This window comes from Lutjanus erythropterus, chromosome 9 (assembly GCF_056507025.1).
Source record: "Lutjanus erythropterus isolate fLutEry1 chromosome 9, fLutEry1.hap2, whole genome shotgun sequence".
Classification (NCBI taxonomy): domain Eukaryota; kingdom Metazoa; phylum Chordata; class Actinopteri; order Lutjaniformes; family Lutjanidae; genus Lutjanus; species Lutjanus erythropterus.
The window spans coordinates 21,600,484-21,627,001 of record NC_139325.1 but is presented as its reverse complement, the minus strand read 5'-3'; the positions used below and the strand labels follow the sequence as shown (position 1 = coordinate 21,627,001).

Sequence of the window (26,518 nt, the reverse complement as noted above, 5' to 3'; positions counted from 1 at the left end):
CTTAACATTATTGTGCTGCTTGGCAAAATGTATATATTCAACACTTCAAATATATTATTTGCAAGAAATATATAATTTAATAAGGTAGAGATAAAGAAATATGTGTAAATAAATGGGTCCTGGTAATAACAAAGACATGGGATACTGAGCTGTGATTACTCTGATTTTATGGCCTAAAATGAGCTGGTCTTTTCTTTTATTTCCTGCAATAAGATGAAATGTTTTATTTGAACTCCTGTAGAAATTATTTGATATAATACTGATTTAAGATTAATGTATATGTATGTAGGTATATGTGTGTATATGTTTTGTGTGTTTCAAAATGTATGGTTATTATTGTGTTCGTAAGGCAATTAAGTGCTGCTAAAATAAGACATTTCTTAACAGAACAGAATCCAGAGAAATTTTATTGTTAACTGCTCGGACTACTGTAATGCACTGTTTGTTGACCTGTGAAATAGGCTGATTGGGAAACTTCAGCCAGTTGAAAACTCTGCTGCCAGACATTTAACAAGGACAACAACAAAAAAACACTCCACAAAAAGAAAGCGTCAGAGATTTTTTTATTTGAGCTCACGGAGCATCATTTTGGACACTTTTGGTCTCAAAGCCCAGGGTCCAGGTAGACAGTGGTGCAGTGGACAGAGTGAAAAATGGCTGATATTTGCTACTGCTGCTCATAGTTGCACAATCATTCACACAGTCATAGCAAAAAGCATGTAATTACCGTTATGAGACCAAAAGAAGAGTCAAGTAAGGATTTTTTTTTAAAGATCATTTGAACAATTCTTGTTTGGTCTTAAGAATTCTTTACAAAACATGATTTAAAAAAATGTCAAGGACGCAACAAAAATAAATTAACCATACAAGTACAACAAGTAAGGCATCAGGCAGGTGCAGAATAAATACTGGATGTGTACACTAAATCAATGGCATATCAAGGCTAGTTTATCTCAGAGGTAGAGAATGTCCATGATAAGACGACAGCTAAAGTGACCAGTTGTTCTTTTTTACATTTTAAGTAGTGTAGACCAGTTAGGATCTATCAACCAAGTAGTTTTCCTTTTCTCAGTTTAAGTGATACAGTGTAACATATCAGGTGAAAATAAGGGCAAATTTTGCCAAAATGTATCAACATTCTCATAATATGTTTGCATAACCATGTTTACACAACTTATATAAGCACTTGCTATTAAGGCAATAACTTTGATGGACAGCAATAAAGAATACCAGTACTGAATGTGGATGGTAAGACTGGGATACAGACGTCACCAGAACCAGCCTGGATCACAGTAAAGGCTGTGCAGATCGAAAATGTGTGTGAGCCGCAGTTTGGGAGTCACCACAGTGTAGGAAAATCTATGTGGGTGAAATCAGGGTCCCTCCGCAGCTCCCAGTACGTGTTGTTGCTCACCCAGGTGTCATCCTTCGACTTTCTGTGGAGGCAGAAGAAAAGCGACCGTAGTGAATACTGTGAAAGAGAGTCGTGTGAACTGGAACTGAAATTTTGACACATGCTGGTTACAGCTTACACCGTTTCCAAAGTCAAATTCATGCTCTTTTCAAGCAGTTTAAAGGTGTGTTTTCAAGCGTTTCCATCACCTTTCAGCTGTGGTAAATTACACATTTATGTAGAAAAGTATTATTTCACTTTTTCAACACATTAAAGCAGATGTTATTGTGCTATACACAACCAAAATTATGTTTAGTGATAGAATTCTGCAGAAGGGAGACAAATTAGGACAACACAAATGTATAAGCAAATGTGTGTAGACTTGGCAGTCTAAATAAATAATAATAAATAATAACCTGACTGAGCCAATATAAAACAATTACTAGACAAATAACTTTTGTTTTCAAGCCAATGCAACCTCCGGGCATGTTGTCGTCTGTTAGCCTCCCACTCATCGTTCCATTTGATGCCACACACACACAAAGACTGACAGATCACACTACACAACGTGTAGACACATGTACAGAGTGGCAAGCAAGGCTTGAACGAGCTTGTCTTTGTTTTTTTTGTATGAAAGGCAAAAGCAGTTAGGTTCTCCGACTTATTTCTTTTTTCTTTAACTAAAAAGTAAACTAATCAGTCAGAGAGTGATTTGTTATGAAAGTGAAGCAATCACAATTTCAAGAACTCTATCCACAATCCAAACACTTGCCAAACCTTGAAAATATTAAAATAAAATGAAAGTGTTTCCAGGACGCATAACACCCTTTTAGAGTGACGAGCTGCATATAATGTTATTAAAGGGATAAGTTGGATATTTTAAGGTGGGAGGACGGCCTTTACCTGTCGTTATATAAGCCAAATAAAGCAACCAGGCTCTTTTGGTAAAAACAGTAATTTTACCTTGCACAACACAGGAGTTGCTGGTCTACCACTGCCTCAATGTGTTAGTTTGTGTTATTGAATCTGAGCTAACTCTTCAAAATGCTTAAGTCACAATATAACACAAACTAACTAACCTATAGAGGCAGTGGTAGACTAATAACTCCTGTGTTCTGCTAAGTAAAAGTCAGAAAAGGCTGCAAGGAAAATATTTTAAATATAATGTACACTTAAACTGATATTGATGTTTTTAGGTGGCTAGAATATGTTTTGCTACTGACCCTTCCACAGCTATGTGTTGCTTAGCTTCCTAAACCAGTACTCCTGCTGCTTCTCCAAAGTGGGAGTGTGCTGACCGCCACTGACTGACTACGGATAAGTACCTCATACAACCCCACTTCAAAAAATCCAAACTATCCCTTTAAGAGCAAAGACTGTCTCCCTTTCTCCACAAATGACTTTCTTGGTAATAAATCTGGATATTGAGGCTACCTGAAGAATTTAGGTTGATGTGTTTCGTTGTTCTCCTCCAGGACTCTCCGCCTCTCTCTCTGTAGCTGCTCAATCCTCTGTTTCTGCTCCTCTGCAGCCTCCAGGTTCCCCTCCTCCAGCAGTCTGCCGGCCAGACATATTCATTATGCAAACACGGCCGAACATTCATCTTCAATATTCAAATTTAATCTTCACTCATGTTTTTTTGGCTTTGCATCGTTACAGTGAGATAACCTAATTATGCATAATAAGAAGACAAATAACTCAGAATATTTATGGACTAGAGGCAGTGTCATTTTTTACTTTGTTGGCAAAAGGGGCAAGAGCTTCTTCTGTCTGTGGTGCCTTGTGGAAGCAGTGTGCACTTTACAAACTTTTAAACCTTAAAAAAATATGAACTAAAATTAGTTTGATTGATCGGAAAGCCTCTGCAGTGACTTGCTATTCTTAACATGAGTGTTGATGCGCCTATTTCTGTGCTATTCTGATCATAGGGTTGGGTGAGCATTTTTCATGACAGCATATCAAGATGATGCAATTGATGTCCAGGACGTCAGACTAGAAAAGCTGCTCAGATATTCACTGACAAAGAGCTAGTTTTCATATCAGATGCCTAAAAAAGTTATCTGGCATCTGTTTAAACCAGGTTTCTCATAATATTTTAATCCAACACGACATTGAAGAAGTAAGTTTATTAAAAGGCATCAATTACCACATTTAGTAGTAGTACTTTAGTTTCACAACTTTAATATCTTGTTTTTACAATGGAAGGTTGTATAAAAACATTTTACTGAAAAGTTTGTTTATTTGGTTGATTTTTGGATCCTTCTAAAATGGAAAATAGTGAAAATCTGGGCTTCTCCAAAAGGGACAGCATCTGCCTTATAACAAGAATCTCCAGAAATATTGATCAGAATGTCACTAAATTGTGACTGGTTGTTAACAGACGACACATTCAACATCTGCTGCTGCATTTATTGAACAAAAATGTGTTTTAGAGGCATGAAACTATTTTTTTTCCACAAGGTGTATTTTTGTCACTTTTTTTTAATTAATCAAAACTTAATGCGTTTGAATTATTTTTTGTTGACTTCTAAGTGACATGCCTAGTGCATTGCAAATTGCTCCACTTTCCCCGTCTCGCACAGAAATATAAGGACATTCATAAGGAACAAAACTCAATAACTGTTATTTTATGGACAACACATACATATTCAAAATACTAGCTTATTGGGACAAAAAGCAAAAGATAATTAGTGAAATTTAAAGCATTTTAACATTTTGTAATTGTCCCTTGATCATATTGCAACTGTTCTCGGGGTTGGGGCCACTTGCAGCATCTGAGTTTGTCTTCTCTTCTAAGATATGTCAAAAAATAATCCTTAAATGGTATGGGTGATTATCAGACAGATGCAAGTTTAACAGAGAATATTTTGGACTACACCAACCAAATCTTTATATGAGTATCTGAAATAAATGAAAAAAGTGTTGCAACCATCCACAGTCTCCATACTTAATCACATGAAAATAAAATTTTTGTTTGTTTGTTTGTTTAAAAGTTTTTGTTTTTTTTTTGTTTTTTTTTTGGCTCTCACCTTTGGTCCACACGTAGTCTGGTGTCTGTTGGTGGCAGCAGCAGTTTCAGAGATGGGTCAAGCTCATTAAGTTCAATTGCGAACTTGGTGAAACCGTAGTACTGCTCATGGTCTACTGGCATCGTATCTACATTACACACAAATAACATCCACCGCATCAGACACTGTCACAGGGAGATATCCACTGCAAATAAGCTTTTAGTGCAGTCTAATAAAAGAAACGTGTCATACTTGCTCTCCAGATGCACGTGGCTGAGGGCGGGTCTCCACAGAAAACTGCTTCGTGCCACTTTCCAAAGAGTCTGTGGACGACCTTTCCTTTATTATCTGTGATGGTTCCCTCCACCTCATTGACACTTGAATTCCAGTACTTGGCCTGTGAGAAGAATAAACAGGATTATAGTGTTAAAGAACAGGTAACACAGTGAGGTATAATGTCCTCATGCAGGCAGCAGATGTTGCTGTTGCATAAACTATCCTTAGCCCTGGTTTGTGTTGCTGGGCTACTGAGTTTAATGAGCACTGAGGAAGCATAATGACTCCTGACATGTCTTGACTTGATATCCTGCACAGCTTCAGGAGGTCTTTCAAATGAGCACATGTTAAAGCAATTAACCTTCTCCTCTCAGTAAAGGCTTCACACATCAAACACTGAAAACATGGAGGGGTTCTTGTTGGCATGTAGGTGAAGACCGCCATCTGTATCGAAGGTTTATGGACTAATGAAGAGACTGCAACATTTACTTTAGAAAAATACATTTTTTTCTGCTTGGAGGTTATTTTGATCACACTCCTCCTGGGGTTCACAGAGGGACGTTTACCAACACAAACATATGGCAAATTAAAGAGAAAGGAAAGAAAGAAGGAAAGAAAGAGAGTACTGCAGTACAAAGAATAAACCAAAAGCTACTGTGCAGACTTTTAACTGATTACATAATCTGTGTTAAGATCGGCTGTTTCTTTATAGTTATGTCTGCCACTGGGTCAGATTCTCCTTGAAATCAGATGAAATGATCCTGTGTTTACATTTTCCCTGCCAAACCTACAGTGAGTAGTATGTTAGCCAGTTAAATAGAAGCACAAAGAGATTTTTCTTTAGATAATTTAATTTTTGACGTTATATTTTGTGGTTTTCGTGGTGGAAACACTTGTCGATAGGAGCCTCTAAATTCAACAAATTTTGAAAGTTCCTCTACGTACGTTTAAATATTGCATCTTTATTCAGTTAAAATCAGTATATATGTTGTATTTTGTGTGTATTGTGAAGGAACTACACCTCTAATTTCATGCACAACCTTGTGTTGTATAATGAAAAATTACCTTGAATTCTTGAAGTATAATTAACAGTATTGGATACACTTGACTGGAGGTGGTATATGCCAATGTGAATGCTTCTGCAGCGAGGTTCTTTGGTATCTTCATGCAGCAGTTTTGTAGCTATGTGGTGGATCTCACCATAGATCAATTCAATAAAAAATGTTTGTCTATTTGGGTTGCCATGTATTTTCTCAGACATGTTTCCAGAGTCCATCTAAGTAAATCTTTGTTTCTTCTATTATTAGACCTACAGGCAGATGATGACACACCAAAGCTTATTGAGATGTGCCCCTACCCTGAGTCTGGCCCCCAGGTTCCTAGCTGCTCCAGCTAACCATGAAACTAACTAGCCTCCATTCATTCTTCATCCCTTTCCTTGATTCTTATCATCCCTCTGTACATGACCCTCATCCCACCCTGCCTGCATCCTCTCTCCAATCCAGATAAACGACCTTTTATTCCGCACACATGGCGTGGTCTTTGTTAGTGAAGTTCAGGTATATAATGAATGGTAGACACTGCCTCATAATTTCTTACAAATCCATCTGGTGTTGTGAAAATCCTCAGACAGTCAAAGGTCAAATCGTATTCTGAACCATTAATTTAGCTCACGGCGTCCCTGAAAGATGCTACACAAATAATTAAGTCTCGTCTTTTGGCTCCTTGCAGAGAATCATAATTCAGCCTTAGGTGTGACATTTCCAAAATAAAAAAAATCATTTGTCAGTAGAAATATAAATGGGAAGCTTGTGTAGCTCAAGTGCAAGGCCCTCTCTACTGGCAGCATGGTCGCTATATTCTCAAAGAGGGAAGTAGCGTCACTAAAAGTCAATGTAGGGGATTTGTTGTAATGAGTCATGTAACGTGTTACGTTTGCAATTAAATTTATCTAGTTCTGTTTTCAAACAAGAAATCTATTACTGTTACAAATTCACTGTATTCCTACCACTGCAAGAACTAGAGGAGGCTGGTGGAGAGGGTGTCTTTTTTGCATTTGACACAGACACAGCCTATGGTCTCAGCAGACACTGAAATCATGGAGCATCTCAAGGCGGGTCTGTATTATACAAATTTACATTGATCAAATCTTCCTTCGAGTCAATACTCCAACACTGTCCAGACTAGTGCACCTGTGAAGAGGCTTTTTAGCTACTGAAGCCTTGTTAGAGGAACCAATTATCCCACACACATTTTGAAAGACGTCTCCCATGTTATGAACGACTAATAAACAGGGAACATTTGTTGGGTGAGTTTATTTAATTTGAAGCATCTGCACCCATTGTCTGGGCTGTACAAGTGTGAGAAGCACAGGGCCTTGAGCTTGATGCAAACAGGATGAAAATCAAAGTGAATATACCCCAGCCCCAGAGCATGCATAATGGACTACTTTATTGTGATAGTGGACCTTCCTTACTCGAAGAGATGCTGATGGTTTCAGTTTTTCCCAAAGAGGATGTCCTAACCTGCTCGGAGCCTCAGTGAACAGGCTGACCTGCATGTCGCTTGTTTGAAAAAATACTTCCCCGGTTCTATTTTAGTGAAGTTTTGCGCTTTACCGCCAACATATTTTATCTGGTCAAAATTGATCCTCGTATCGTTAAAGTTTCTGTTTCCCTTCATTAAAGCAGTCAACAGGGAGGAGGAGGAGAGACTAATTAAGTTGAGAAGGGGCACCTTTTATATGAGCCACAACAACCTTTTTATGGGAATATCCTCAAAAAGGACAAGGTTTTTTGGAGGAAAACAGGGAATTACTGGGAGTTATAAGTAAGTTAACTGTCCTCCAACTATATAAAGACAAGACAGACTTAAGAAAATTATGTTACTTGTGGAATAAAAAGACATTTAACTTACTCATCCTCAGAGGGAGAAATCACAACCTACACTGCTGCAATAATGTTCATATTATATCTGGACAATGCATTGCACCTAGAATATGCATGTAATAATGCAGCAGAACGCATTGGTCCCCTGCAGTGATCCTGCATGTAGGCATGTGTTTTGATGTACTATAGGCTATAGAAACAGCTTCTGCCCAGTGTGCTGTTAACTTGTCAGGACAATATAACCAAGATGCACAAGGAATTGCTAAGAGTTTTTACATTTGGTGACACAAAAATACTTGAGTTACTTTTCTTGTTAGGTATCGCTGTAATATAACAAGTCACTTTTTAATGGCAGCAATCCTGTAATCTGTCACACTACCCAACACTGATGGTAATACGGACCTGCACACTGCTACTAAATAAAACTTGTTCACTCAAAAAGTTTTCTGCCTCACCTTAACAAAAGTGATCTTGCACTGACAAACATCGCTGTTGGTGTTTCTGATGGAGATCTCCCCGTAGTGCTCAATCCAGCGCTGTCCACTGAGAATGTTGTGGATGCAGGACGTTACCTTATTCCACTCATAGTGGTCTCCATATCTAGGAAAAGGAAATTAAAAACCACATTCCTTTTAACTTGCTTCTTAATTGCATGATCATCGATTTGTACAGTGTTTGTGTGTGTGTGTGTGTGTGTGTGTGTGTGTGTGTGTCTGATTGTATAGTAAATGAGGCAGTGGAAACTCACCCAGGCAGAGTAACATGAGTGGTACCAACGGGAACAATCTCCATTGACTTGCCCCAGAACTTGTTCTTACACCTCACATCTACAACAACAGAAATCATTCATATTCATCTCAGACAACCAGACACTGCTGTAAATTTTATAGAACCAACTAATTTCTATATTTGACTACCTTGCCAGAAGATGAAGTTTTTAGACTCTGCATGACAGGCAGAGATCGGTGGGTGATGGCTGACCTGACGATGTAAAAGGAATAAACAGCTGGGTTAGGGAATTGTTCCAAGTAATGCTTTCAGTGCGTTGTTATTATTAGAATACTGTGATTGTTGAGTTCTTGATAGCACAGAATTCAGGACTCATGCATACCTGCTCTGCAACAAATCGAAAGCCTTTATCTGGCCGGTCACATTCATATGTCTCTCCCAGGACAGGGTTGAAAGGCTTTCCCCCAGTTCTGTAGTAGCTGGATGCATAGCCTGATACAACAAACGTAGCTATGTATACCTACACAAAGAGAAACCAACGCAGTTAGTATTGGTTTTAAAAATATTTCTTATTACAGAATAATGAGTCACTGTCAACCGAAGTGGAGCAAAAAGCATAACTGGGACATCAAATTATAAAATCCTTTAGGCCACCAGACCATTGAAGTGTTCGGTTTAAAGTATCCAATATTATTGGTTCATAACGGGCGTCAAATGCCATTCTGATTCTCAGCAGTTCTACTTTTCTCTCCATCTCACTGTAATGAGCAGAGTAACTGACTGAATACTCCTCCAATAGTTGCACTGAGCCAAGAGAGCACTCATAATTACATCCACGTCATAATGGGAGGCCACAGATTGGAGCCGCCACTTTAAAGTCAGTCAATGCGAAAGAGCAACACTGAAAGAGACGGTCATGGCATCTTTCTGCTTGAAATTTACAGACAGAAGAATACGGCTGCTGGCTGAAGCTCCAGCACTGGACACGACCACTGCCAGCAGGCTGCTAGATCTGGAGGAATAACAGCCAGAAACAAGTAATGGCGAATTCCTGGCTCTTACAATTTCGTAAGACAGTCGCTTAAATCTGTCTTATCTTGTAAAACATCCTTTTTCATGTTGATAGACTTGTCAAGCTTCTGACAAAGCAGTTAAAGAATAGTTTAACAGTTTGGGGAAATTCACCCGTTACCTCTGTGTTATTTGCACACACCACAGGCGTTTTCATCAGCATAATTAAAATTACATTAGTAAAAATTACTATGATAGATTAGGGATGATTAGTTTAATGCACCCAATGACAGGCCCAGTTCCAGAACAAAATTACTGAGGGTGCATCTGAAATTAGTAGAGGTGAAAATAACATTCAGTGTGGTTAAAGCAGCAAAGTCAGTTAATCAGTCTGCATTGATCTATGAACAAATGTGGGTGATTCTTACAGCTGTTCAGAGCTGCTTTATACTGTATCAATAGCTTATCTTCAATTCATGAAATTCCTGTGGCACCTGAAGGCAGCTGATACTGTTACCAGAGTGGTGAAAATCAGAATAATTTGCTGCTGAATTGTGAACATTTAGACATTTTAGTATTTAATAGGTATTTGTCAGACTTCAGGACGCCCAGCTTGAAACTGGGACAGTCCCAGATGTCCCAAATGTCTCTAAATACATCAATCTTCTAATCGAAACTCCTGGCAAGAATGTGAATAAGTATATTTCCTACAATGTCAAACTATTCCTTTAACAAAGTAAGAAAACTAAGCCAATAATCTTTTGATTTCTTTGTGGCAATCCATGAAATATCCTTTCCTCATTTAACATGGATACATCAGCCGCATGAATTCCCTAGTTTAAAACTTGCCTCTTTCTGCTCTGTCTGAACGCTTTTCCTTAATTTCTAGCTACAAAAAAGCCACTGAAATCTTTAAAAACTTTTCGGTTTCTTTTTTTAACAAATCTTAAAACTTTTGCAGAGATTGCCACCCTAACTTCACTATCAGCAACTACTTCTGTCAGAGGAGACCCATTAACTACTGACAGTGAACATGTGATCGGAGGAAAAAAAAAAGACTCTGTCCCCACACGCTCACTCAAACAGCAAACTGTGAATTTGCCGCCTCACCATACGTTCAAAGGGGTCCTCTGTGTTAGCAGCCCTGTCTAACAGCTCGCTGTACTCCAGCTCTTCGCACAGTCTCTGCAGGGTGTTGAGCGGCTCATTAAGCTGCACAGGCATCGTCACTTTGGAGAGGTCTTTGCCGATGTTGTTCCTGAGGATGTTCCACAGGCTGATGGTGCTGTTGTTGGGGCTGGGCGAGGGCAGACAGGATCTACGCTGACAAAGGACGGTGACCTCCTCCGCAGAGCCTGGGAACAGATGTAAGGTGTAAGAGATCAGGTAAGACACCACGGCTCTTTGTGTACTGAATACAACTAACAAATATGGAAATTAAGTAAGTGATAAAATTGCATTTCATTCTGTCCTCCAGTACATGTCCCACAGCTCTTTAGCCCGTAGTTTACCTGAATTTTGTCTCTCACTCTCTGTCTCGTTACTGAAGTTGTCCATGGAAATGTTGTCACTGATGTCACTAATGTATGAGTCATCCTCTGATGCCTAAAAATAAAAACAGACCCAAACTTTAGCTAATAGATGAGAGATAAATTTTTAATACCACCTGCAGAAAGGGACTGGGCAGGTCTCTTTCAACATCCTGTCACATCAGCAGAAGATCTAATGTGTTAGAGATGGATGGTCTCTCAAGACCTGGTAGCAAATTTGCACTTTGGCTTGCTGTATTTTTAGATTAAAGTAATTAACTTTCATTTTCACGTTGCTTCCGCTCCAGCTGCTATCTGATCAGGCATGCTGCATGAACACTGAAGGAAGAGGAGAGGGCAGACTTGTTTTATAACACACTTAATAAAAACTTAGCTTTAAGATGATGTTAAGGGAAAAGGCACGTACAGCATCATTAAAATGTTCCAAAGGTTTTTTGAGATGCGATTTTTTGAGATGCTTTTGTCATTTTATTTTGCTAATGGTATTTATTTAATGGTCCGCAGAGTGAGGACCCCTGCTCATCGACGCTCTCTCATTCAGTGGCACAGTACACGCCCACAGGACCGGAGGACAAATGACCGAAAAACAGCCAGAATATTTCCTTTCTTGACATTTTGTGAGTTCATTTTGTTTGTTTATTTGACGTAGCTAATGTAACTCATGGTTTGCACACATCTCCCAGCAGAAATGGGGGATGGTGGATAGATGGCACTTGTGTGCTGATGGTGGAAAAAAGAAATAGAAAATTGAGACATCTTACCCAACCCTAGCTTGCAAGTAGGCAGGGTTGGAGAGAAAAATACAATACCATGAGAAACACCAATCCTCCTTTGAGTTTTCAATTAGCTTAATTCAATTGATTTTCAATTTAGAGTTGAAATTGTGACACTCCTAGTTATAAGCACATTATAAAGCACTTTATAATGGCTTATGTGGTCGAGTATCATATTATTTCATAGTTGCTCATCATTCATTGACATTTTTTTTGCTTTGCTTTTTTCCTTTTTGCTTGCTTAATGTACTATAGTTCTCATAGTTGAAATACGTTATAACATGCATTACAAAATGATTATAGTGTATTGCAAATATGTTTTTGGGAGGAAACATTGCATTAATAACATGGAAATATTCATCATTAAGTTCATCAAAACTCAATATTATACTTCATACTTTACTTTCTTACTTTAAGCAAATAACTGACCACTTAGTGATTTATAATCACATTATAATGCACATGGATTATAATGCAATATAAAATTGTTATAATGTATTACAACTATGAGAATTATAATACATTATGATCATTGCCAAAAAGCAACCAGCAATTATGATACTTGACGTTATAAGTCACGATAAAATGCTTTGTAATGTGTTATGATTATTATTATAAAGTGTTATACTGTGCATATAGCAATGTAAACATGCTGGTTATAAGCAATCAAATATTTATAACACATTTAATGCATTTTTATGCGTTGTAGACATAGGCGTCATGGAGTGTTACCCAATTATGAACATCTGGTGTTAATTTAGTTTTAAACCCAGCTGTCTGGATTCATTTTCCTCTTTTCCACATTTGCAGCATTAAGGTTTTGGTTTTTAACAAGACAAATTATTCCAAACAACAACAGTAATTATAATTCCATTATGCAGGCCTAAACGTCAGTGCTGAAAGTTGACGCCACCGCCTGATTCTAAGTAACTGACACATCAGTACGCCTACTGACAGTAACAGTTCTCACACCTACCTCGTTTTCAGAGGAACTGGCAGACAGCAGAACTTCCTGTGCATCAAAGAACTCAGACAAAGACTCTGTGATTGAGGCTCTGCTCTCATTGGACACTTGGTGTACGAGGGGACGGGATTCATCAACAGAATCCTGTTTCTAGGAGACACAGTGTTCACACAGCTATAATTAAGAACAGGAAAAGGGCAACATCATCACAACCAGGAGTGGTGGCAATTACAGGGTCATTCAGAATACAATACAATCACAGTTTGTGGATAATGAGACAATCACAACACACAAATGATATGCAATATATTGAGAGACAGTCTTCTATAATATAATATAGTGTTATAATGAGTATTACTGACCAGAAGGAAATAACCTTAAAATTTTCAAGAAGCAGATGTCAGTCCTACACTACATTAGCATTATGCAACAAAGTGCATAGAAAGACTTTTTAATAATGTTCATAAAAATCTGAACGTTTCACGATTAAAATTTGTGAACAGGAATGATATTACTACAGAAGACCACAATTGCTATCTTTATCTGAAGTAATCAGATTAGCCGCCCCTAATATTTTGTGTCAATCAAACATATGTCTAGCGACTGTATCACAATATAGTACTGCATCAATTATCAAGAGCCAGTCAGAGATACGAGTGTGCAACAAGTGTGCACACCCACTCTTGTGCAACATTGCAAAGTCTGACTGACAAGTTGATGTTGTTGACACAAAACAAGATGCACATTTAAAATGGACCCAAAGCATTCATAAAAAACAACTCAAAACCAAACGTAGTACTTTCGACAGAATCACACATGGATCCTCTGCTGCTGCTGGAGCGTATTAATTAGCCTGGAGATAATCCCACAGGAGGTACATTAGTTTTGCACTGTGTGTTCAACAAATTTCCAGGGACGCGATTAAGCAGATCAGCTCACACTCTCTGGTCAGCCAATCTGATTATGCGAGCAAAGAGCTTCCTCCAGGAGACAGATGATAATTTGGCAGGTAGTTAGAAGTCCTCCACTGAGCCATGTGATAGTGAGACACTTCAGCGCAGTGCCTCGGCAGGGGGAACAGGTCCTACCCAACTACCCAACAAACATGAAGTTGTCCCCACCAATTAATTATTTCTAAACCAATTATGTAATTGAAAATATACAGTATATATAAATCTGAACTGTTTCATCATCCTTTTAGGGTAAATGCTGGTGTTTTTAAACCTGGACTCTATATTTAAATATTTAGGTGTATAAAAGACTACTAGATACAAAAACTACCTCCTGTGAAAGTGCTTATTTTGCCACTGACAGGCATCTGACAACATCACAGAAAGGATCCCTACAGAGATGTTTTTTAATGAGTAAGATCCTTTTTGTTAACCTTCAAAGCCACCAGACTTTATTGACAAAAACAGTAATTTCACCTCACAGGAGTTGCTGGTCTACTGCTGCCTCAGTTCGTTAGTTTGTTTGTGTTATTGTGTGACTTTGTTGTTTCAAAGCATTGAGTTTGGATCAGAAACCACCTCCCCACCCACCTCCCGGAGAAGTCCAGGCCTCACTTTCTTTCCCAGTACACCACTGTTCCCCTTTAAGTTGTAATGAGATCTGCGCTCATGGTGAGACATGCGTGTACACAACCACAGGACAGAGAGGAAGCACTTTCTCATAGCAATGTATTGATATATTACTTATTTTACTGGGCAGAGTTCCCAGAAAAGTGTGTAGTGAGGAAGATGACAAAAACAAATCAATTGTTTATAATCATTATCATGCTAAAACAAAGTGAGTGGAGTGAGGTGGACAGAGGAGAGCAACATTTGTTAAATGAGGATGAGACGGAAAGGACAGCTCATTCACGCTGTGATAAATACTAGACTGGGTGGGACGAAAATAAATAAGATGGAAATAATAATCATCACGATGGTGGGAAGGGAAAGGGAGTAGAGACACTGCATTCCCGCACCCACCTGCACAGGGGCAGTTAGATTTATTAGTGTGGGCTCTACGATGTGGGACTCGGCGTGAATCTTGCACAGGCGCTCTCTCAGCTCAGAGTTCTGGGCTAAAGCCTGGAAAAATAACCAGTGTAAACATTGTTTATAGCACACATCAATAATGCCCTGAATTGTAAAACTCTACACTTAAAGGGATAGTTCAGATTGTTTGAAGTGGCGTTGTGTGAGGTATTTATTGATAATCAATGTAATACCTACTGTTGATGTCAGTCGACATACCCCAGTTTGGAGATGCACCAGCAGCTAAGCTAAGCAATTTACTGTCAGCAGCAAAAGGCATTTTAGCCGCCTTAAAAAAGGTCCACCTAATAAATCTGATTTAGTCTGTGCTATTTTTAGAATTTTCGCAACTTTACTGTGGCACCAGGCAGCATTTTCTGACGGGAAACTGTCGTTATATAAGACAAATGTAGCTCTCTCCAAACCAACCAAACTTGATGGGTAGAATCAGTAATTGCAGAACACGGGAAGTGCTGATCTACCACTGCCTCGATCTGTTAGTTTGTCTGTGCTATTGTGTAACTTTTTTTTTGTTTTTTTTAAGAGGATAGTTTGGATTGACCAAAGTACAAGGTACACCAGCAAATCCTGTGTCCTGACAGGTAAAATGGCTGATTTTGCCTGTGGAGTTTGGTTGATTTGAAGGGAACGTTCTTTGGCTCATATAATACTAGTTTCTTACGGGAAAAAGCTGCCTGACTGCAAGGTAAAGCAGTGAAAATATTCTAAATATAGTGTACATCTAAACTGATATTGTTTTTTTTTTTTTTTAGGTGAACCTTTTGTTGTTGACCCTGCTTGGCTTCTGAGTGTGTCCCTCTCTGCTCTCTAACCTGGGGTGTGTGGACCAGCATCCACTGTAGCTAATACACTGACCATCGATAAGTATCTCATACTGTCCCACATAAAATAATCTGAACTATCCCTTTAATTTCCATCTCTTAAACCTATTTCCCTTCAGCTAAACGGTCTCAAAATCAAGCTGTAAACATGCAATTTACCTTAACTATAGAGACATGACTATGTGTTATCACTGCAGACATCTGACAAGAATCCACAGGAGTCCAAACTATATTAGTCACCCATTACTGACTCTATGTGAGGTAGAGTAGGTAGAAGCTGAGTAATCAGGAAAAAAGCTAACACCCAGCAGGATATTTAAAGTCAAAGGAACGTGTTGGCGTAGACAGCACAGAAGTTCGAAATGTGGTGAGAGAAGTCAGCATGACAATGAACGTGTGTGTAACCAAAAGACCGAAAATAGAAAAGGCCTCTGGGTGGGAGGCACCAGCAACAGGAAACATGATTGTTGAACACGGTTCAGGTGGGCAGACATCATACCAGCGGCTAGTAATCCCTCTATGAGGCTTGTCAGTGTGTCATGCCTGACAAGTGGTGTGGGAGGACACGACATGTGAGAGGAGTGTAACTGTCTAAAAGAAAGTGGAATACCTAACCTATTTCTACTGGCTGATAACATGTCTGAATAACACTTTATTTGAAGGAGAGGGTACATAAGACTGTCATTACATTTTCATAACCATGTCATGAAACCTGTCATTATCATGAAGGAGACTTTATGAATGTTTATGCCAGTTGTCATTAAGTGTCATTCGGTCAATTATGTTATCCTTAAAGCAAAGCTGAGATTTCTTGAGATGTCTTTGTTATGACAACTTGACATTAACCAAGACAAAAATGAGACCATTATAAGTGTATCATGAATATTTTCCTTGATGTCAAGTAAAGTGGTACATTTTGAACTTCATAAAGATGTCACTGAGTTTTATGACACTGCCAGATGCTTTGTAATGGTATTCATGACACAGTTTAATGTAATAAACAAACATAAAGCAAACATTTCCTTTATGTTCGATAATGTCAAGTTGGTATCACAAAGACACTTAAAGGTAGAATCAGTTACAAAGATAAAGTAGAATTTGTCACAGCTGCACCAGATAGATCGTTGATGGTTAAGTCTCATTCCCAGGAAATACTGACGTTTTGGGACGGTAAAGTGTCTCGATCACAGCAAAATAATGAGGAAATAAAGAAACACAGGCAGAAGGCAGAGTCTCTGTAGATACAGTCACCACCACACAATTCATAAGTGATTATATTAATACAAGTAGACACTGTTTTGTTTTTTAGGAAAATGTTACAGATCATGCCTCTTTCATGTTGATGGCAGGCGTCATGACATGTTTATGACAGTGTAATGACAATCTTATGAATATGCCTTTAAATACAGTGCTCCCTATGTCTGAGTGTGATTGTGTGTCGTTTCACATACCGTTGCCAGTGCGTTCTTCAAACCAACCACCTGTGGTGAGGTAGGGGGACACGTTTCATGGTCCAGACATTGTTTTAATCTCTCTCTCTCACATGTTAGTGAACTCAGGGCTGACTTCATGGTCGCATGTACTGCAGCAACAAGAGAAAAGAAGAGGGGTGTTTTAACTGCAGACCAATTTGTATTCGTTTCAGAGTGATGCAGATGAAGTCCCAGTGGATCCAGTGACAGTCTATCATACCATGCTCCTAATAAAACGGAACAAGTATGAAATTTTGATTATCTCCGATCGCTCAGCAAGCAGCAGTCTTTATTTTATGACATCCATTTTTACACGCACTTCATAATTGGTGCTTGGGAGGCCACATTATTGAAGGCGCTCACAATATTAATGCATCATCATGTTAGATTAAGCCCATCACACATCATTATCTGCATCATTTTGAACGGGCATAAATTTGGCATTTTAAATGCTAGCATAACTGACAGCTGTTCCCTGCAGTGACTTTAAACCCATTTTGCAGAAAAAGTGGGAATTATGTGAAACACAAATCATTCTTGTTATGTCATGTCAAGCTTCAGGTATCTGAACATACAATACATTTTAATGAGGAGCTGCAGAAAATTAATTAAGACACCTATTTTCAAAGCTTTGTGGTTTAGAAAATGTAAACTTCTCACCACATCATCAGAATCCTAATGAATGAAAACTGAGGCAAACAGTTTATCAGTAATTAACAGCTGCCATGGGTGCACCATTGTCACTCCCATTTTAACATAGCAACACTGTGCCAGACCTATCTTACTTGCAAAAAAGACAACAGGACAGATTCATTAGGAGTAACTTGTGGAGTTTCTCTCACAAAAATATATCCTTATATCCTGAATGTGTCACTCATACTTACCAAAATCTAACTGTGAATTAAAATGACTCACAATTAGTGGCAACACGACAGAAGTCCTCCTGCAGCTTGGCCACGTCAAAGGGGGAATCCAAGGATTCAGGATCGACCTTGTCATTGCCGAGTGCAGCGGTGGAAAGGTTAGGGTTAGAGGCGTGGAGGCGGATGGAGCCGGAGGAGATGCAGCTGGGTACCTACAGCAGAGCACGAGGAGTAGAGCTTTAAGTGACTCACTCTAAAAAAAAATAATCACACTTTGCTGTCATGTTGATTACCTGCAGAGTTGTTTTGACATCTTTGTTGTAGTTTTTAGTGCGCCATTTCCTTGGAAGTCTCTTTTCCTTCTTCGGGCTTTCAAATGTAGATGCCTAGTGAGCAGAGATAGAAGATGCGGATATTCTATATTTAGTCACAAATGACTTGAGGGCAACTAAAAATACCGGTGGAGAGAAATGATAAATGATGAAACAATTTACTTAACATAAAATTTGGAGTCATCTAGTATTTGGATGTGATCAAGTTAATTTACTACATGGTTTTTCAGACTAAAAGGTAATCCCAGTATTTTTAGACCTAGGCCCTATTTTTTTTTTTTTTTTTACACATTTTGGGGTATAAATAATTATTACGTACAAAAAGTTAGTTTGGCTCCAAATTAAACTTAAAAAAACAGGAGAGGTACATTGCAGCCTGTTTCACAACTGCTATGATCTACTGGACCAGTTCTAAAACTTTTTGTACCTATTAGTCCTTTAGACTCTGAAATATGTAAGAATAGGGCCCAGGTTTAAAAATACCAGAATTAATCCTTCCTAAGTCCCACTCCCTTTTGCTCTGTGCTCCAATTACAGCAAATCTGGTACTTCAGCTTCATTTTCTGATTGACATCAGATTACCAAGCTAGTTAGTGTTTTGCTAACATGAGGTAATTTAGATGTAAATATATGTAACTTTTATAGGTTCCCCATCTTTTTACCATAGAATATGGTATTCTTTTAAACAAAGATGAGCCTTGCACAACGCATTTGTACAAAAAAACAGAAGGCGAAAGCTGCGAAGGTGGCTAGCTCAACTGTCATTGGAGCACAGAGCAAAAAGGGGCAGGACTTAGGAAGGGTCAGTTACACATTGAACTTAAATTGCAGCTATAATGAACCACCCTGCTTTGCATGTTAAGGAGAAAAGGATTAGAAATGAAGTGCTGACCTGCAACGCTTGGATAGATGGAGCAGAATAGGTACGGTGGAGAACTTCCATACTCTGCAGCAGGTGGCTGAGTTCCAGCAGGTAGGCCTCACAGACTGACAAATCTGCAGAGAATCGGAAAAAGATCTATGTTGAGATAAGAAGGTTAAGAAATAGGAGGAGCTTAAAAGAAAGGAAAGTAAACAGACGTCAAGGACATCAGCCCATCAACCACTCCCTGTAAAGCTTGTAAAGGCTGACAGACCCTAACCTATAATCCATTCAGTTATTGAGTCCAGGTGCACCGAGGTTAAGTAAGTTAAATGTCTCCACATATGTTCATAAAACTACAATTACAACATGTATCCTTTGTTCAAATAGACCGCATAGGTTTAAGAAAAGTTTGCTTCTCCTGCCAAGACACGTGTTTTTGCACCCTTGGTCGGTAACAGCAGGAGGACAAAACTGCAAAAAACAATTCCCACCTCTGTCTGCCTCAGAAAGAGGAGAAGGTGAGTCAAAGAGAAGAATGTATCAAGTTAAACCGCCCAAGACTCTGACGTTTGTGGGGACAAACAACAGGTGACCAAGCAGCTCGGGTTGACCAACAGAGCACACGAGCTGCTTATTCACTTTGCAGAAGTTACTGTCCCTTAACAGACAGTAGGTTGTGGAAAGCTTCCTTGATACAATTCTCATCTAAGCCATTTTCCCTCCTCAGTGTTTCAGAATAATTGGAATATAACTTTGAATGAGGAGTGGCAACCAGAGAGTTGCTACATTCAGTAATTACAACTGCCACTTTTTTAGCTGTATGACCAAGCTGTTATTCAGCTGCGGACGCAGGCTGTCAGAGGGGCAGGGGCAACAAAAGGGGAACCACCTGTATGTGGCAGGACACCAGTGCACAGAAAGCCATGATGCATTTATAGTGAAACTGTTCCAATACCTGGCCAGGATTATGTGAATCATATTTAAAGTAGAATTACTACACCTCTGTAATAAAAACACACTGGGAAGTATTAATTATCTAACCGTTTAGAGGCATGTAGGTCAGCCTATAAGTCGATCTGAATCTCATTTCCTCCACTGGAAGGACACCCTAGAGGCCACTTTATCATGCTTTCTTGCACCCAAGGCCACCATAGAGGGTATTTTAACATGTTTTATTTGCCATGTTTTTAACATGTGGTTGATCACCCCATATCCCCACATCTTCTCCTGATTTCTTTATAAATTTTCCAAACTTTCTGGTTTAGAGTCATAACTGCTCACTTAACCAATGGGGTAAATATTAAGAGAGTGCATCATCCGAATCTTAATGAATGACAACAGTTCATCAGTAATCAACAGCTTCCTTTCGTTATAAAAACATCAAGCCTATTTTACTTGCAGCTAAGAAAACAGGCTAATTTTAAGATTTATTCAAAATAACTGGAGTATTTTGTGCATTTAACAAATGCTCAAATGAAAAAGATGGACTCTCCAAGGTTAGATCTCCAACTTCTGTCACTGTTGGCAACTTGACTGTAACTGGGAGACTTTCAACACAAACTTCTGAACACTGAATAATCATCCAATTTAGAAGCATCAACCTCATCAGTGTTGGTTAATGTTTTTTTATTGTTTTTTTTTTCTTTTACCTCTATCAAGGTTATGTTTTCAGTGGTATTTGAAGGGTATAGTATGTGCCAAGGAAGAACCCATTAAATTTTGGAGTGCAACATAATCATGGGGTGGATACACAAATTATTTATCACTTTCCTTAACATTATGAGATGGAGCATTTGGCCTTGGCAGAATAATGACAAAACACAGCCAGCTGTAGCAAAACAATGACTCTGTATCACAATCCACATTCACAGGTAGCAGTAATCCTCTGCACTAACCTAAACATGTAATTACTCAAACTTCATACAGGAAGAAATTGTTATGGAGCATTTGGGAACAACATTTGGGGACTGAGAACTGATTCCAAATTGTGAGCTTGTCAGTTCCTCTTCTCAATGCCTGTGTGTTTTGCTGACAGTTGCACATTGCAAAACAATCACATCAAATTCATGTCTATGCTGCTGGAAACTTGCAAAAAGAAAAAGTCATGGCGGAGAGCAAGAAACTGTCCACAACAGGACTTCAATTACATGAAGAAAGAACAGTGGTATCAATAAAATCTTATCAATTCCCAACCCCTCTGGCTTCCAAATCTAACATTTTACTAGAAAGGTGCATCAGGTACTAAGTGTAAACAAAACTCCACAAGTCATGAGGTCTCACAAGTCTGTTGTCTCACCTTTGGAGCACTTGTCCATGTCGTCAGATGACTGAAGCCAGGCTGCTACTTTGGCCTGGCTGGTGCAGCCTAAAGGGAAGGCTGCTGCAGAATGCACTGTGGACTGTCTTCGTATAGACATGCACTGCAATAGCAAACAGACCCAAAGGTCAGTTCAATAACAATCTGCTTTCTTGATGAATTTCTTCTTTAGGGGGGCTTTAACTTCAGTAAATATTGTAGATAAAATAACGACATTTATGAGCAGAAACACAGCAGAAAGCATTTATTGAGTTTCTTCTTTAAACAGACAGTTTTTATTAATAGTGTGCTCCGCAGTGCACAGGTATACCTTCCTGATAGAGGCACTCTCAGCCACGCTTGGCGAGCTGGGGGAGGGGTAGTGTGGGTAGTGGAAGGACTTCTCGTTAGGGTACATGGCAATCTCATTTTGCCGATAGAGCCGATGGTGACGCAGCTTCGACACCCATTCATCAAAGAGCTCCTGTGATTTAATCTGCAGAGCAGATACCACAATCAGAAATCAACACAAGGACAAGTCAGGTGGAGGAAGCGTGAAGGTGGAAAAACACACAGGTACAGTAATTCTCCCTCACAAACATATACAACATATGAGGTCATTTTAAAGTCATTTTCCTGTTAGTATCTGGGAAGGGAATTCATGAGTAATCCATGTTTTAGCTCACTTACTGTAAGTGTGTGAGGGAATTTACAAGCCTTGCATTTTACCTTCAGGTGATAAATGTTCTCCTCAGCATCCAGATCAATGCACTTGGCTTTATTCTTAATGGCCATGACAGAGAGACCCACGTCAATGCAGCCATGTAGCTTCCCTTTGTCAATCTGCAAATCAACACACGATGTGGTGAGTATACAGTTATATGATCAAAACGCCTGGGACAGAATCATATGGTAACATTTATAACTACACTACAGTACAGTGTTATAACAGTAATTCTTTTTCTTTTTACTTGACTTGCACGATCCTGCAGCCCATAGTCTATTTTACTGAAGCTGCTGTATGCCAATTGTCAACCTTAAGACCTCAAAATGAAAGGAAAGATGGAAAAGAAAATAAGTTTCTCTCAATGAAAAATGCAGTTCTCTTGAAGGTTAGGACAAAAACAATGAGATGCAGCAGTGAAACTAGCAATATTTTATAGCTATTTTTTAGATAATACTGTACTGTATTATAGTGTGTTTTAATTATACAATGTACAGTAATTTAAAGTGTTTGAAAAATTGTACCATATTTTGAAGCAGTAAATAAAATTCAGAAAATGCAGCAATTCCAAGTTAATGTAGCAATTTTTAAATTCAGAGTAAAAACATTTCTCTTTTCATGTGCCTATGATTGAGGGCTAAAATTTGCACTTAATGCATACTTTAACCCTGATGTTTAGTCACTCCTGCGGGGAGCAGCGTCTCTGGCTCACAACTAAGCTGTATACTCTTCTAATGACTGCTGTTTAATTACTAATTTCCTTTTTATCTGTGTGAAGCACACTGACTTGCCCCTGTACTGTGAAAACTATTTGTTTTAAATTTTTAAAAAGTTAGTGTCTGGACTGCCTTAAAATCTTAAGTTGACTGAATTTGAAAAGACAAGTTGAGGTCATTCGACACAAAAAACTTGATATTAATTCAGTTGTACCAAACATGTTCAATAAGCACAAGACATTATGTTCTTCTTTAAAACCTTAATTTAATGAGTTGATTGAAGTTTGTACAGCACATTCATTCAACTCATCTTTTCAAGTCAAAAGTCTAAGTTAGAGGGCCTCATGTTTATAAGCGCTTAAGTGTTATGAAAGTGGATACTAATAAGTTAAATTGAATTAAATAAACAAAACTTGTATATTTAGGTTCAGTTAATTGAAAAAAGATTAGTTGATTCCACAAATTCCTGTGTGATTTTTTAGTGTGTGCATAAAATTTGCTGTATAAATAATCATACTTGCTTGCTAAATAATGAAGCTGTCCAATTCATTACTTTATATTCATGTAATAAATATACTGATGTCAAGTAGATGGTAATGTTCATAAAGAATAAAAAGAAAGAGAAAAGAGAGGAAAAACATCTGTCATAATAATCATCCACTTATAGTAATCAATTTGACGCAGACAGACACGATGATAAGAGGTTTCCACTGCATTACACTGGAGATAATACAAATGCAACACAATACTGTTCGGTTTTAAAATGGGCTATTCTGTGTTTAAAGCAGCAATAATAATCCTTTTATTTGCTCAGCTGCCCCGGCCAAGTGGAGCCTCTGCATGGCTGATGTATAATTATGTGAGACTGGCAGGTAAAATGCACGGTGTGATTCCAATCAATGAAAATGAGATCGTGAGAGAGCGAGGGCCTTTTGTGTCTACAGGCGGAGATAGATCATTGTGGGGAAGACAGGCAGCGGTACAACAAGAATGATACAGAATGTCCTTTTGTAATCTTCTGTAACTGACAGGACCACATATCTGCAGTGGCCGGCAGGCTTTTGTACTCACATCAGCGCTACACTTTCCATACTTCAGGATGCCCTTGTCCAGGAAAAAATATCTCTGTGGGGAGAAGGGAGGACAATATGCAAGTGAGATATAGCCGGGATGATATGCAACATCGCTGACAGCAAGTCAGAATTGTGATGCCATGATCGTGACAGCCTCCTGTTAATGTATGATGTTAATGTCTCTGCAGTGAGATGTTTGTCATCCCAGGCTCTTGTCTGCTTCTATTACTCTTCCTCTCACTCTGTTGCAATTTTCCTCCTCCTCCACCACCATCCTAAATGTGATTCTTGGTGCTCTTACTGTACATCACCAGAATCAGACTGCCGAAAGCACAAAGACCTGAAATGCTCTGACTGTACATCAATACTAAATGTATACAGCTCTATTAACCAACAGGCCATCAGCTAATGCATCTGAAAAGGAACACCAAGAAGCCAAGACAGCATCATCCCAGTGAAAGCTTTTAGACTGAGCATGAACAGGCAGTGACCTAGGCAACATGTGACTCTGTGGGTGAAATCATCTACAGAATAACCTCATTCAATTAGGTTAAAACACAAATGAGTCATGTAGAGGGAACCCGGGAAGCACTGGGTAAAATCGGGAAATAGAAATTACGTCGAGTGCACAAAGAAATACGTCATGAAGTCTATCATTCTGAGACATGAGTGAGGCAACATGGGTCATTTAAGGACCTCGCAGGTGTTGGATATACCTTATGCCAACCCTTCATGGGCCACTTTCTCCTCTTCAGCATGTAGCCCTCCTGTTTCTGTGGCTCCAGGACGTTGCTGAAGCCTCCACGCAGGCCCTCCACGATTTCCCAGCTGTCCTGTGGGCAGAGATGATTTATGAGACGTTAGCAGACACTCATCTTGTGCGTACACATACAGATCAAAGTTGCTGAGAGGTCTGGTAACACTAAACAACATATGTAACATAAAATTAATCATACACTCAGCATGCAGATGCTGTGGCCAGTAGCTCCCTCAAATTTCCCTACATTTTTGTCTGAAACTGTTATTTTTTCAGCTTTATTGTAGAAACAGCTACACTCTTCGAAATAAAGGTTCAGAATGGGGTCTTTCCTGAAGGGCTAAGGTTCTACCCAGAACTATTTGTTTCTGAAAACCCCCTTTTTTGAAGAATAGGTTCCTCAAGGGTTCTTTTGTAAGAACGATGGTTCCATTAAGAGCCCCTTTCTTTCAAAGAACCTACTGTGGAACAAAGGGTTTTGAAAACTTTAAAGATCTTTTTCATCAAGTGATCCTTGTACCATAATATAAAACAGTTCACAGTTATACTTAAGGCTGCTGGTGGCTAATGGCCAGAGAAATTAAACAAAATGGGACTCAGACCGGCTGTTGTATCCACATCTTACTGCTCCGACACAACAATTCGAATCAAGGCATTGCCGTTGACGGGTGGAACGAACTCTGAGCTGACAGGATGCAACACCCAAGACCGCAGCAGGATGAGGGGAGGAGGACTCTGCGTTTACATCAATGATGCTTCACGCTCAAACACAGTAAAAACTGAACAATGTTTCCCTGATGGCATGAAGATATCGACCATCACTATGTGGTTGCTGTGTATGTTGTTTCGTTTTATTATATATTTTATGCTATTCTATACTGTTTTTCTGTGTGTGTGTGTGTGTGTGTGTGTGTGTGTGTGTGTGTGTGTGTGTGTAGAAAGAAGGGACTGAAAGTTTCTTTTCTTTGTGCAACCCTGTTTTCTTTAATGATAAGAAAGTAGGCTATCATGTGCCCTTGATAGGTCAATAGTCAAGTCAAAAGCATATTGTAATTTGTGGTATGCAGTGTCGTTCAGTCAGTGGGAGGCTGTGGGAGTGGGAGATGAGAGTTTCACTGCTGAAGGGGAATGCCCTTTGAGGTGTGGTATCCAGTGTGGGGCTTTATAGACTACTTTCACCTCATGGTTCCATTTGCAAAATTAGCTTACCTGTCTAATCTCACTCCTCACAATAATCATTTCCTGGCTGGGATTAAATCCAAATCCCCTGCAAATATAGAGATTACGATGATATTTCATCATAGACTAATCCAGACAGCTCTGTCGTGTACTTCAGCAAGTGAGAATTCCAGGAATTCCAGCGACAACAGTGTGAACAGAGGGTTTTGTAATACCTTTATGGACACAGAGAGTATTGCATCATTTAGTGGTTTATATCACTTTTAGTTGATATAAAGTGATGAAATAATTGGCCAGTAGATCAATAAGTCAATTGGGCTGTGAGGCAATTTTGGCATCATGACCACTCTCTATATTGCAGTATCAGGTGAGGCACACTGGCCAAAAAGACTTTTTACCATTCACATCATTAGAAAAGGAGCAGCAGTCAACAGGAAATCAATCAGCTCATCAAACACAAGTTTCTAGCATGCATGCTTTCAGACAGTTGGCTCTTTTTTCTAATGTCTGTCCCTGCTTGTTTTGTTTGTTGTTGTGCTGTTTGTTTTTGAATAGTTGCTCTGTTTGTTGTTTGCTCTGCTCTTACTGCTGCCATGTCTGTGTTCTGCTTATATCTGTCTGTGTTCTGCTTATATCTGTCTGTGTTCTGCTTGTACTATAATTATAAGGCTGAACAACTGATTGAAATCGCAGTTTGGTCGACTGTTTTCAAATTGCAGAAGGTGCAATATTTAATAAAACCCAATTTTGTATTTTTTGTAAAATTATTGTGGTGCTGCAGAAATG

At 38.9% G+C, this 26,518-nt stretch overlaps 1 protein-coding gene across 4 annotated transcripts in view; it reads right to left on the bottom strand.

Annotated features, from left to right (window-relative positions):
- Positions 1–530: 530 nt before the first annotated feature.
- osbpl3b (oxysterol binding protein-like 3b) overlaps positions 531–26,518 on the bottom strand; it is a 52,253-nt gene continuing 26,265 nt past the window's right edge. For 3 of the 4 annotated variants that reach the window (XM_084726541.1, XM_084726542.1, XM_084726545.1), the window contains 21 exons: positions 24,513–24,629; positions 23,795–23,848; positions 22,013–22,126; positions 21,615–21,779; positions 21,284–21,407; positions 19,015–19,118; positions 18,084–18,176; positions 17,843–18,002; positions 16,907–17,037; positions 14,566–14,667; positions 12,605–12,742; positions 10,817–10,910; positions 10,416–10,660; positions 8,677–8,814; positions 8,483–8,546; positions 8,314–8,392; positions 8,021–8,165; positions 4,654–4,798; positions 4,423–4,549; positions 2,828–2,950; positions 531–1,436 (listed from right to left, as the gene is read on the bottom strand). In XM_084726541.1, the coding sequence (XP_084582667.1) occupies positions 1,340–1,436; positions 2,828–2,950; positions 4,423–4,549; positions 4,654–4,798; positions 8,021–8,165; positions 8,314–8,392; positions 8,483–8,546; positions 8,677–8,814; positions 10,416–10,660; positions 10,817–10,910; positions 12,605–12,742; positions 14,566–14,667; positions 16,907–17,037; positions 17,843–18,002; positions 18,084–18,176; positions 19,015–19,118; positions 21,284–21,407; positions 21,615–21,779; positions 22,013–22,126; positions 23,795–23,848; positions 24,513–24,629 (2,559 nt within the window). In that variant the 3' untranslated portion in view covers positions 531–1,339. The remainder of the gene's footprint in view (positions 1,437–2,827; positions 2,951–4,422; positions 4,550–4,653; positions 4,799–8,020; positions 8,166–8,313; positions 8,393–8,482; positions 8,547–8,676; positions 8,815–10,415; positions 10,661–10,816; positions 10,911–12,604; positions 12,743–14,565; positions 14,668–16,906; positions 17,038–17,842; positions 18,003–18,083; positions 18,177–19,014; positions 19,119–21,283; positions 21,408–21,614; positions 21,780–22,012; positions 22,127–23,794; positions 23,849–24,512; positions 24,630–26,518) is intronic. The other variant, XM_084726543.1, reaches the window with a different exon arrangement.